The 13526-nt window shown below is 37.4% G+C and overlaps 1 protein-coding gene across 1 annotated transcript in view; it reads right to left on the minus strand.

Moving 5' to 3' along the window:
* Positions 1 to 13526, minus strand: part of LOC118854829 (60S ribosomal protein L10-like) — a 48994-nt gene that overhangs the window by 16219 nt on the left and 19249 nt on the right. The window contains exon 3 of the mRNA XM_036765053.1: positions 9574 to 9672. Within this exon, the coding sequence (XP_036620948.1) occupies positions 9574 to 9672 (99 nt within the window). The remainder of the gene's footprint in view (positions 1 to 9573; positions 9673 to 13526) is intronic.

Raw genomic sequence — 13526 nt, forward strand, 5'->3', positions numbered from 1 at the left:
ACCTCCGCTGCCCCCAGGGTGTTGGCCAAACTGTGAACTGCTTTCACTCTGTCCCACCAGCTTTTCTTACCAATCTTCTCTGCTGTCTTTGGTGTTTGTGGGTTGAGAAGTCTGGTAACTGCCACAGCTCACTGATTCAGAGCACTACACCTGTTCTGCCTGGCTCCCAGTCTGGTTGGTCCTGGTGTGGCCCACGCAGGCTCTGCTCTGCTCCCAGCTCCGTGTGATAGATGCTTCCCAGCGAGCACCCAGGCTGTCCTGGGCTGAAGCCTTGCTTCTCATTGCTATTGTGTGGGTTCTGCAGCTGAGCCATTTTTATAGGTGTTTGGAGGGACCTGACGGGGAGCATAAGCAAGTCCCTGCTTTTCAGCCTCCATCTTGGTTCCAGCCCCTATGGATGACAATTCTTAAGTCTTATTTTGCTTTTCTCTTCTGTGCCAGAGGGAATGAGATTTTGATACAAAAAGAGGGGGTTCAGAGCATGGGAGAAGGGAAGCCAAATTGGGAGCAGAAACAGGCAACCTGACCAGGGGAATTATACTCCTGGGTATGGAAGAAACTGGAAGGTACAATTGTAAAGCTATCCCTAGTGGTTGCTGGAACACTGTGGAGAATGGGAATGTGATACAAGACCGACAAAGGAAATTCAAGTGTTTTCCTGAATTTTGAAAAAGAATGTAGTGGAAAATGCAAAATATGGGTTACTGAGCTTAATAGTGTCAAAATTTTAGAACATATCAACAAATGACAACCCTCCTCTCCTCCCCCCAAAAAGAAAAAAAAAACATGACTGTATCTTTGAACTCAGGAACATGGTAGGGCGGGCTGTGAATATTTTTGAATCAACTATTCTTTGCTATCAGGCCATTAACTTTGCAGAAACAAGAAGAAAATTAACACCAAATTAGGACTGGGGGAAAGGATAAACTGAAGAAGAAATTATAGCTTGCGATTTCTATAGTTCTAATGTGACCCATAAAAAAGTACTGATGCCTTGAAAACTAGGAAACTGATAAAAGGAAAGACATCAGCATAAGCTCTCATTATTTCCTGAAACAGTTTAACAGACATAAAGCAATCAGCACAATAGGGGTGGTAAAGGCAACTAGGAATTTTTTTTTCTAATCAGCAAATACTTTGTTTCCTTATTACACAGAGAGATGTGTGATGCACTAATTTCAAGTAAGAAATAGCATGGAAATGTAGATAGGCAGAAGATCAAACCGAAAAAGGGAGCAGAGGAAACAAAATCTCTGGCTCCCTCCCTTGCTTACCCCGGCTTTTGAGGCCTTAGGGAGAGACACTGAGGTCTCTGTTCCTAGATTCAGGACACAGCTAGGTATCACACTAGATAGAGTATTTTGCCTGGAGTCAGGAAGTCAATAAAGAATTATTGATTAAGTGTCTACTATGTGCCAGTTTTCTAAGACATAGGGAAAAAAGAAAGGCAAAAAGCCGTCCCTGCCCTCAAGGAACTTACAATCTAATAAGGAGGCAACATACAGAGAAAACTACAAATAAACGAAATAATAATAATGATAGCTAATACTTGTATAGTAATTACAACATGCCAGACACTGTGCTAAGTATTTTATAATTTTTATCTCATTTGATCTTTACAACCACCTTGGGAAGTAGGTGGTATTATTTCTGTTTTACAGAAGAAACTGACGCAAACAGGTTAAGTGAATTGTCCAGGGTCACACAGCTAGTAACTGAGGCTGGATTTAAACTCAGATCTTCATGCTTCTAGACTCAGTACTTTCTCCATTGCACCACTTAGCTGTCAATATGTAGGCCTATACAGTACTCAGGTTGATTGGGAAATAATACCTTCCTACAGAATAAATAAGATTGGAAAGGGCTTACTGCTAAAGATGGGATACTAGCTGAGTTTGCAAGGAAACTGGGGAAGCTAGGAGGTAAAGGTAAGGAAGGAGACCTTGCTATTCATGAGGGACAGCCACTTTAAAATGCCCTGGATATGGAGTTTCCTGTGGGAAGCACAGCAAGGAGGCCAGTGTCACAGTGTTTGGGATGGAGGGGGGCATAAAAAGTATAGGAAAAATGGAAAAGTAGGAATCTAGGTATGAAGGGCTTTAAATGCCAAACAGAAGATTCTATATTTGGTCCTAGAGATCATACTAAGCCACTGTAGTTTACAGAGTAAGTGGATGACATGGTCCAACCTGCATCTTAGGAAAGTCACTTAGGAATGGAAGATGGACTGGAATGGAGAAGAGACTTGAGGCTAGCAGACCCATCATTGGCCTATTGAAACACTCCAAGCATGAACTGATGATGGCCTGCACCAGGGTGGGGTAGTATTAGAAGAGAAAAGACATATTAGGGAGATGTTGAAAAGGTGAAGTTGACAGTCCTTCACAACACATTGGTTACAGTGGGTAGGAGACAGGGAGAATTTGAGGATGACACCTAGATTCTAAGCATGGGGACTGGGAAGATTGTGGTCCCCTTAACAGTAATAGGGAAGTTTGGAAGAGGGGAAGGTTTAAGAAGATGATAAGTTTCTTTTTGGACATGTTGGGTTTAAGATGACAATAGGATTTGTAGGTCAAAATGTCTGAAAGGCAGTTGGAAATTTGAGACTGCAGATCAGCTTTGTAGATGATTAATTGGACCCCTATTTTATTCCAGTTGGTATTAATCAGTTTGATATGATTTCATAGTGGTTGGTATTATAAATTATGTATATTAGGTGCCAAAGCTGTGAATTACAGATTGTAAATTCACTTGCTTAATCATAGGAAGCTAACTAGGTAGCCACCACCCTTGATTTCCCTTGTGATGACCAAGCCAAGCATAGTAGAGTTGACTCAATTACATGGAAAGTCCCCCAGTTATTTTTGTTGCCCCCCCAATCCCTTGTTCCTCTATTGCTCAACATGGGAAGATGACCATAGCATTTACCCAACAAATTGCCCTGGTTGCCAGCCTGTGGCCTGCCTTTCTACCAGCTTGTGGGTGTGCTCACCAGGATCTTCTGAAAGGTCAAGGTAGGTCTGTCAAGGTCTGCTCATTAGCCTGTACGTCAAGCAATGTGATTCTTTATTTTGGGTAGTCCCTCCTTGAGAGTCAAGGACAAGGTCTATCAACCAATAAGATTCTGTATTTTTAGTTTGTTTCATCTGTATTGTCTGGGTGTCAAGCACTATAAAACTAAGGCCCTGGAGGAAGAAGGCCTCTCAGATAGTGAGAAAGATCTGAGGTCCACTTTATTGGTATGAGGATTAAATGAGGTTTGCAAAGTGCCTGGCACATAGTAAGTATTTATTGGATATTTGTTTCCTTCATCAGAATTGTCTGACCTACCATGCCTGTTTTTTTTTGTTTGATCTACACTTAATTTTTATCCAACTGTGAAGCATTTAGTTTTTTCTCCCTCCTACAACTAGACCCATTAAAAAAATAAAAGAAAACCAAAATCTTTATAACAAATTAGAGTAATCAAGTAAAACAAATTCCCATCCTGGCCATGTCCAAAAATATATGTCTCATCACTACATTTGTTTACGAGAAATTTGTCCTTCTCTCAACTATCAGAACAAGTGAAAACTGAACTTCTATTTTTTCCCCACTTCTGTAGCTTGAGGGCTTGAGTTGGGACCTGAACAAGGCATGATGTTTAGGAAATATAAGGTAGCTGCAGTGATACTAATGTTCTTCTGCTTCCTTTTAACACTTTTATTAAATATTTTTTTAAAGTAACTACTTTGGCAAAGGGGATTTTACTGAAGTGTATGCAAAGGACAAGTAGGAAGGTAAGTGTCAAGAAGAACATAAGCCTAAGCTAAGTGATTTAGTGTTCTCTATGGTGTACTAACACCCCTAGATCATGGGCTACTATTAAACGTTTTAATGTTTATACTTTTAAGTTTATTCTGCATAATTAACACATTCTTCATCACTTTAGTAAATCTAGGCGATCAACAAACCAATAAGCGAGTCTAGATATGCATTGTTTGCTAATTTCCAAGGTGTAAATGCTCACACTGAAAATTTAACAGTTTGCTCTCACTAGTCGGTTTGAAATAGTTGCAGCACACTTTTTGCCCCTAGATACTCATTTGAACCAAGAATGGCATATACAGACTGACTGTCAAGTAATTATTCTAAGTTTAGTGAGAGTAGGCATAAAGCTCACAACACTGCCTTTCATGTGCTCTTATCATTTTAGAAGAATTTGACTCAGTAGAGAAAAATGTTTCCTTAAAGGTTCTCATGCAATGTTTCCCCTATGTGTCTGTTAAAATCATACAAGATTTTGTGATGGAGTAACACAACCAAAGATTACTTCACCTAGTGATTTGATTAGAGCATTTACTCCACAGGTGTTTTTAATTGTCATGAACCTATAAGACCAAGATTCTATTTAGGTAGCTAGACGACACAGCTGATAGAGCACTGGACCTGAAGTCAAGAAGACATGAATTTGAATCCTGCTTTGTACTCTTACTAGCTGTGTGCAAATCATTTTATCCTATCCATAGGCCTCAATTTCTCTATATGTAAAATGAGGTGGTCTGATTTGATAGCCTCTAAGGTACCTTCTAGAACTAAATCTATGATCCTATGAAGGAGAATTCCATATGGTTTTGACAACATTATATTGATTACAGACCCACCATCAGGCTATTGAAACAATCCAAGCCTGAACTGATGATGGCCTGCACCAGGGTGGGGTAGTATTAGAAAACAAAAGTGGACATATTAGTGAGATATTGAAAAGGTGAAGTTGATTAAATGAAGTATTAAATAAAATTATTGATTAAATGAAGCCTTGGAATACAAAATATCATTTTAAATTTATTTTTATTTCATCATATATTTCCCAATTACATCTAAAAATATTTAACAATCATTTTTAAAATTTTGAGTCCCAAATTATCTCCTTCTCTGTCTCCCATCCATTCAAGCTCCTTAAAAAGGCAAGCAATTTGAGATCAATTAAACATGTGAAGTCATGCAAAACATTTCAACATTAGCCATATTGCAAAAATAAAACAAGGAAAATAAAGAAAGTCTTAAAAGTATGACATTTTCTTCATTCAGAGTTCATCAGTTCTCTCTTTGGAGATGGATTATCCTTACATTATTGTAGTTAAAGTGTACAATGTTCTCCTGGTTCTGTTCCCTTCACTTTTCATCAGTTCGCATAAGTCTTCTCAGGTTTTTCTGAAACCATCCTGCTTGTCATTTCTTATAGCACAATAATATTCCATCAGAGTCATATGCCATGACTTGTTCAGCCATGTCCCAATTGATAGGCATAGGGTTTAGGAGCAGGATAGTTCATCCATCTCTAAGACAGTAGAATTTAACTCCACCAAAAGTAAAGTGCAAGCAAAGCTTAGAGAGATTAGGATTCCTGACTCAGTAAGAAGGCAGATGAAATTCAGTTTTATGCTGATAGTAAGTATCCAAATCACTTTTATGATGTTCTCAAGACTATTTATGGGCCAAAGGCCTATGGTAGACCTCAATTACACAATGCTGATGGTGCCACATTGATTAGTGATAAGGACATGACATTGGAGGGATGGGCTGAACACTTCCACAGCATTCTCAACAGACTATCATCAATCAATACTGGAGCCACTGACTGTGTACCTCAGGTTGAAGTCAATCCCTTTCTAGCCAAACTTCCAACTGAAGAAGATGTTTGGAATGCCATTAGTCTCTTCTCATGTGGCAAAATGTCTGGTGTTGACTTTATTCCAGGTGAGATTTACAAAGCCGCTGCCCACTGCTCACACAAATGGTGACTGAAATTTTCCCGGTTATATCATAAGAGAAGGCTATGCAGTGGGAGTTCATGGATGCCTCTATTTTCCATCTCTGCAAAGGAAAGGAAAACAGGTTATCCTGTGACAATTACAGGAGGGACTTCTCTGTTACTCATTGCTGACAAAATTATTGCCAAGATCCTCCTTAATTGGCGGATATTTCAACTGGAAGATGAACATTTACCCAAGAGCCAAATGGCTTCAGAAAGGGCCAAGGCATGGTTAATATATTGCTGCCCAACAACTTCAGGAGAAAAACCAGGAGCTAAATATAATGTTCACCAACTTGATGAAGGTTTTTGATACTATCAGTTATGAAAGCTTGTGGAAAATCATGGCACAATTTGGTTGGCCAGAGAAATTCATCAGTATTGTATGTCAGTTGCATGATGGCATGCTTGCATGGTTCTGGATATTGTATGATACTCTCATACTTTCCCACTCATCAATGGAGTGAAGCAAGGCTGTGTACATGCTCATACACTTTTTAGCATGATGTTTTCAGTGATATTGTCAGACATCCTTCCACAAGGACGAGAATGTCAAGGTCAGCTACCACACTGATAGTAAATTATTTAACTTAAAAAGGCCACATGCCAAGACTAAAGTGGTTGGAGATTTGGTGCATTACTTTTTGTTCATAGTTGATTATACACTAAATGAACCCTCTAAAGCTGCATACAACACTGTATGGATCTAGTCTCTTCTGCTCGTGCTGATTAGACCTATGAATTAACACTAAGAAAACAGAGGTTCTTTGCTAGCCAGCATCACACCACCTATACACAGAATCATTAGTTACATAAATGGAGAAATTTTGAATACTATGGACAAGTTCATTTATTTGAGCACTATACTTTCCCAGGATATCCACATAGATTAAGAGGTTGATGCACACATTGCCAGAGCTAGCTCTCCGTTTGGGACTCTGAAGGAAAGTGTGGAAGAGAAGCAGTTTTAGCCTGCCTATCAAATTAAAGGTATTGAGAGCTGTTGTGCTGACTTCATTGTTATATGACTATGAAACATAGACAGCATACCAGCGCCACAGTAGGAAAATGAATTACTTCCCTTTGAATTTTCTTTGAAAGATTCTGAAGATCACCTGTCAAGATAAGGTACCAGATACTGAAGTTCTTCCTGTAGCTGAACTGCCAGGCATTCAAACTCTGCTACTGAAAGGGAAACTCTGATGGGCTGGCTGCTTTGGTTGAATGGCAAACGTAAGTTTTCCTAAAAGGCTATCTTACAAATAACTCGCAAGAGGCAAGTGCTTACGTGGAGGTCAGAAGAAGTGATACGAAGACACTCCCAAGGTGTCTCTGGAGAACTCTGAAATCAATTATGAGACATGGAAGGCACAGGCACAGGACAGTCCAGCATTACATGCCTCAATTAAAGAAGGCACTGTGCTCTATGAGCAAAGCAGAATTTTATTAGCTCAAAAGAAACACAAGATGTGCAAATTTAAAGACATCTCCACTCTAAATGTTCATGTGGGTTATTTGTGCCTCATTTATGGTAGACTCTTCCAAGCTCATATTAGTCTGATCATTCAAAATTGGATACAATGTACCTTGACCCCAGAATAGTAATGTTATTTTGGTCCTCTGTGAGAGTGAAGGACAAGCAATTTTCATATCTCTAATTAATAGCAATTAAGAACATTTTTATGTCACTATTGATAGCTTTGATTTCTTGTTCTGAAAACTGCCTATTCCTTTCCTTTGACCATTTATCATCTGGGCAATTGAACTTATTTTTATAGGTACGGTTCAATTCCATCTATAATTGAGAAGTGAGGCCTCTAACAGAGAAACTTGCTATAAAAATTTCCCCAGATTTCTGTTTTCCTTGTAAAAAATTCTATATTTGTTTTCTTTGTGCAAATGATTTTTAATTTCACGTAATCAAAATTTTTTATTTTACTCTTTGCAATCCTCCCTAACTCCTGTTTGGTCATATATTCTTCCTTTATCCATAGATCTGACGATTACATTTTCCCCATTCTCCCTAGTTTGTTTATAATATAACCCTTAACATCTAAATCATTTATCCACTTTGACCTTATCTTGGTATATGGTTTGAGATGTTGGTATATACCTAGTTCTTGACAAAGTGTTTCACATTTTTCCTGGCAATTTTTGTCAATTGATGAATTTTTACCCCCAGAGCTTAGATCTTTGGATTTATCAAACATTAGATGTCTATGATCGTTTACTACTGTGTATGGTGTACCTAATACATTCCACTGATCCTCCACTCTATTTTAGTAAGTACCACTTTTTTATTATTACTTCTTTGTAATATAGTTTGAAATCTACTACTGCAAGTCTGCCTTCCTTCATTAATTTTTCTTCATTAATTTCCTTGATATTCTAGACATTTTGTTCTTCCAGGTGAATTGTTTTTAATATTTTTTCCATCTCCATAAAATAATTCTTTGGTAGTTTGATTGGTATGGCACTGAATAAGTTAATTAACTTAGTTAGAATTAACACTGTTTTTTATTTTATTGGTTTTGCCTACCCATGGGCAATTATTATTTGTCTAATTATTTAGATCCGTTTTTATTTGCGTGAAAAAAGCTTTGTAATTGTGTTCATAGAATCCCTGGGTTTATCCTGGCAGGTAGAGCCCCAAGTATTTTATATTGTCTACCATTATTTTAAATGGAATTTCTCTTTCTATCTCTTCCTGCTGGGTTTTGTTGGTAGTATATAGAAATGCTGGTGATTTTCTGGGTTTATCTTATTTCTTGTAACTTTGCTAAAGTTGTTAATTATTTCAATTAGTTTTTAGTTGATTCTCTGGAATGCTTTAAGTACATGATGCCATCTGCAAAGAGTGACAGTTTTAATTTCTCGCTGCATATTTCTATGCCTTCAACTTCTTTTCTCTTGTCTTATTGTTATAGCTAGCATTTTGGGTACAGCATTGAACAACAGTGGCAATAAGAGACATCTTTGTTCCACCCCTAATCTTACTGAGAACGCTCTACTTTTATCCCCATTACAAATGATACTTGTTCTTGGTTTTTGATGGATACTACTTTTCATTTTAAGAGAGGTTCCAACCATTCCTATACTTTCAAGTGTTTTTAATAGGAATGGGTATTGTATTTCTGCATCTATTCAGATAATTATATGTTTTTACTGATTTTGTTTTAGATATGGTCAGTTGTGCTAATAGTTTTCCTAATACTGAACTTGCCCAACATTTCTGGTATAAATCCCACCTAGTCAGCTTTGACTTTGTTATCCTCTTCTGAGCATGTGTTTTGATCCTCCTTGTCACCATAGGAACTTTCTGAGGCCAGAATTTTTTCTGTTCTTTGCTCATTTTCCCAGCCTATTTCTTGACTTTTAACTCTTTGTTAAAGTAGATCTCTGATTCCAGGGTGGAGGGGGCACTGTCCCAAGCTTTGGGGGTTTTGTGCAGCTGTTTTCAGAGGTACTTCTAGGGACCTATAAGTTTCAGCTCTTCCAAAGTGGTATGATGTAAGGAGAAGTATGCTTACTACTCTCCTGGCCCATGCTCTTGTCTGTGAGTGACCACAAACACTCCTTCCTGCCCTGGAACTGTGAGAAGGGTCCTTGCCCCACTGTGGCTACAAGCTCTGGTTTGCTAGTGCTCCTCCTTGCCCTGGGACTGCCACCCAGGATTGTGCCCCAGATACAGGTATGGGCAAAGCAACAAAGTTCTGCCTCAGTGCTAGAAAAGAGACCCTTGTAATCTCCTTCTGACCAGTTGTTTGACCCCTTACTGTTCGTGAGCTGAGAGTTCTGGAAGCAGCAGCTGCCACTGCTGATTCAGTCGCTCCCGGGGACTGATCCTAGTTTCCTGGGGCTGACACTGATGCAGCCTGTGGTGGACAATGCCCCACTCTCACCCAGGTGCATCAGACCTTTCCTGCTGACTTTGTAAGTTTTCTTTGGCTGGAACATTGTTTTACTCTGTCTTTTTGTGCTTTCTTCCACTCTAGAATTTGTTTAGTCATTACTTAAAGGAGGGTTTAGGGGAGAGCTCAGGTGGGACCCTGCCTTTACTCCATCATCTTGATTCTACCTCCCTATTCTTTTCATTTTTACCAATGTATTTTTTTTTCATAAAACCAGCTCCTTGTTTTATTTATTAGATCAATGTTGCTTTTTTTGTTCTGGTTTTTTTGGTTTTTTAACTTTCGATTCTATTAACCTCTTTGATTGTCAGGATTTTTATTTAGGTCTTTTATTGGGGATTTTTAATTCGTTTTTATTCTAGTGTTTTTAGTTGCATGCTCAATTCATTCATCTGCTCTTTATTTCATTGATGTTCTCATTTAGAAATATAGATTTCCCCCCAAATATTGCTTTGGCTGTATCCCTCAAATTTTGGAATTTTGTCTTGTTGTTGTTATTCTCTTTAATGAAATTTGTTTTTTATTATTTCTATGATTTCTTCTTTGACCAATCATTTTTAAAGATTTTTTTTAGTTTTAGTTTCCAATGAAAAAAATATGATTTTAAAAGACACTCTGTAACAGTATATATTTTTCCCTTTCAGTCAACTTAAAAAAAAGAATGCCTATTGCATAGGTTGTGGTATCGAATTATAGGGAGAGGCAATGTTGTCTTTCTGTTAGTATTTTGCAGACAGCCAATTAGGGGGCTCGCAATCACAGGGCCAGTCTTTTTATTCCTGTGTATTTTGGGGGGAAAGGAGGTAAGCTGCCACATAATAAGAAAAAGGATATTAGATGGACGTAATGAGTGGTAATGACACTCTTGAAAGGTTAAAAGGCCTAGATTAAGGCCTCTAGCTTTCTGGGTAGATCCCAATATGTAGGTGTAGTATATATATGAGTCATATAGACTGAAGAGTCATGAATGACTTTTCTTCTGTATCACTGAGGAATAGCTATAGTGATGAAATCATGGATCCAATGAAGTACTGAACTATCATCAAAGGGATGGTCAACCTAAATATATAGAAAAAAATATAGTAATCACAAAAAAGCCAGTACAGCTTCGTTAAGGAAGGGTGATATGATGTTGGAGGTAGTTCTGACTTTGGAGTCAGGGAGACCTTGGTTCAAATGCTAGTTTTGTCACTGTCTATGAAATTTCTGAGAGGTCACATGACCTCTTTTGGTCTCAGTTACTCATTTGTAAAGTGACAATATTGGACTATTTGATCTCTAAGATTTCTTCTGACTCTAAATACATGACACTAAAAATAGTATATATTGGACTTTCAAATGGTTACTAGACTGGCAGATTAGGAAATTTGTTCAGACCCAATCCAATTCAACAAAGATTTATCAGGTATTAATTTAATAAACATGAAGTTTATTTATTGTTTTTAATCATCATAAAAACATGTTTATAAAACACATCAAGATAATATGATGATGAAGTAGGTAATATAAGTGTCATTATCTCCTTTTTACAAATATGGAAAATGAGGCTAGGCCAAGTTAAGCAACTTGCCCAAGGGCACGCAACTAGAATGTGTTGAAGACAGGACCTGAATTTAAAGTCCCCTGTCTACAAGTCCAGTGCTTTTTCCATGATCATACCCCAGCTATTTCTAGTTCATATGGATCATCTACCTATGAATTTGGCCAAAATGTAGAGAAAATATCTTCACAAAGGATGTTCTGGTAGGGAGCAATCAAGTTAGCCATTCACATAAAAATGTGACCTATAGGCAAAGAAAATTAATTTTTAGGAAAATAATCTCAAATTTTTAATGATGTTTCAGTTCCTTTTTAGCATTATTTTGATTTCAAAATGACATTTGGGAAGGTTTCCTGTGTTGTCTTTTTTGAGAATAGAGAATGGTGAGTTAAATGACAGTAAACTTTGTGAGATCCAAGATTGATTCAGAGATATGTATTTTGAATATTGTGGGGCACACAGGAAGGCAACAAGCATTTATTGAATGATTACTATGTGACAGGCACTGTTCTAATCTCTGAGGTCTCAAAGACAAGCAACAGAAATACAATTCCTGTCCTTAAGAAGCTTATATTTTAATGAAGGAAAACAAAACATAAAAAAAGATAAAATCTGGTATTGAAGAGAGATACCCATTCTGAGGTATGGTGTTGAAGAGGAAAAAATCAGAAGCATAATTAGGAAGGGAATGGGCCAGGGCACATCCCTAAATTAGAAGTCTCAGAAGGAAATCACCAATGGAATAAGGGACTATCAAGGTGAAAAGGTAGTCGAGTCATGATGGCAATATCAAGAGAGTTAAAAGCAGAACAAGGAAGGAATAAAGCATAACTCACCAATGAAATAAAGGACCCACAGAGATGGAGTTAGCAGGCAGATGAGACCTGTTAACTAAGTCTAAAGAATGGAGTTTTATCCCAAAATGGAAGTTCCGGAAAGAGTTCACCAATGTAAGAAGGGACCCACAGGGGCAGAGACGAGATAGTTGAAACATGGTGGCTAAATCCAGATGATCAAATAAATACCTTGTGATGTTGTTTACTTCACCTGAGAAGAGATGAAAATCAATGATGATGTATGGCTATAGGATATGCCAGCATACAAACCCTCTATGCAGTCCTATAGATTGATCCATTGAATAGTGGCCTAAAATTTAGTCAATAATAGGTCAATGTCAAGGAGAAGGAAGTAGATTTCTAAAGTAGGGTGCTAAAAAGATCTGGTCTTTGCTTAATGTTGTTTTACTTTATTTTTGAAGGCACCATTACCATGAATATCAAATTTGTAGATGACACTCAAGAAGGAAGGATATGGTATAACAGACAAAGAATTTAAAAAGTCTTACAAAAAATTTGAGCTAAATTCAGGTAACTTAAATATGATCTAGTCTGAAACCTTTATTATAAAAATGGAGGGCCTGGGGAATAGAAAGATTCAGTAATTTGCCTGCTTCTGCACAGTGAGTTAGAATCAGAAGCAGGATTAGATGCCCTTTCCAAAACACTAACGCATGGTGATAGAAAGTCCTTAAGATACTTTGATTTTAATAGGATAGGTTACAAACATTTTTCCAAATGGTACTGAAGCATCAAGTTTCAGACAAAATAAGATCTTTTCACATCTGATTGCTTGAGAAAATCTGGAAAAAGATAAGTTGATAAGTTCCTCTTGAGAGGAAACCATGTTTGTTCCAACCCAGTCTCAAAAACAAAACAAAAACAAAAACAGAACAAAAACCTGGGCTCCATGAACTTTAAATAATATTTTGATAACTGTATTTCAATGTGATTTCATTCCTTTGCAAGTTTAAGCATTTTATGCAATTAAAAAGATTATTCTGAGAAGTCCATAGTCTTTATCAGACAGTAAAAGGAGCCCAAAACACATACAAAATGTTTTAAGAACCCCTGCATTAGAAGATGTTTCATAGGATCAGGAACTGTTTAGCTTTTATTTTTTGTGCCCCAATGATCAGATTCCTGCCTGGGCCATAGTAGGTATTTAATAGGTCTTTAATAGCCAGAGAGCAATTTGGGCAAAAATGGTCATAGCATCTTGATGTCTAAAAGCACTCTCAACTGTAGCATCTGAATTTAATCAAGGTTAAAATAAGATACTTTGAATTTAATTGCTCAATCATGGACATCATTTTAAAAAAAATCTTTAGTTTGCTTTTCCCTCTTTGTTAGATTTCATTTGTTCTGTTCAAATACTGTCTATAAATGATATTCTTAATTTCAGTAAGGAAAATCTGACCAGAACAAACTTTTCTTGTATT

This window comes from Trichosurus vulpecula, chromosome 6, assembly GCF_011100635.1.
Source record: "Trichosurus vulpecula isolate mTriVul1 chromosome 6, mTriVul1.pri, whole genome shotgun sequence".
NCBI lineage: Eukaryota > Metazoa > Chordata > Mammalia > Diprotodontia > Phalangeridae > Trichosurus > Trichosurus vulpecula.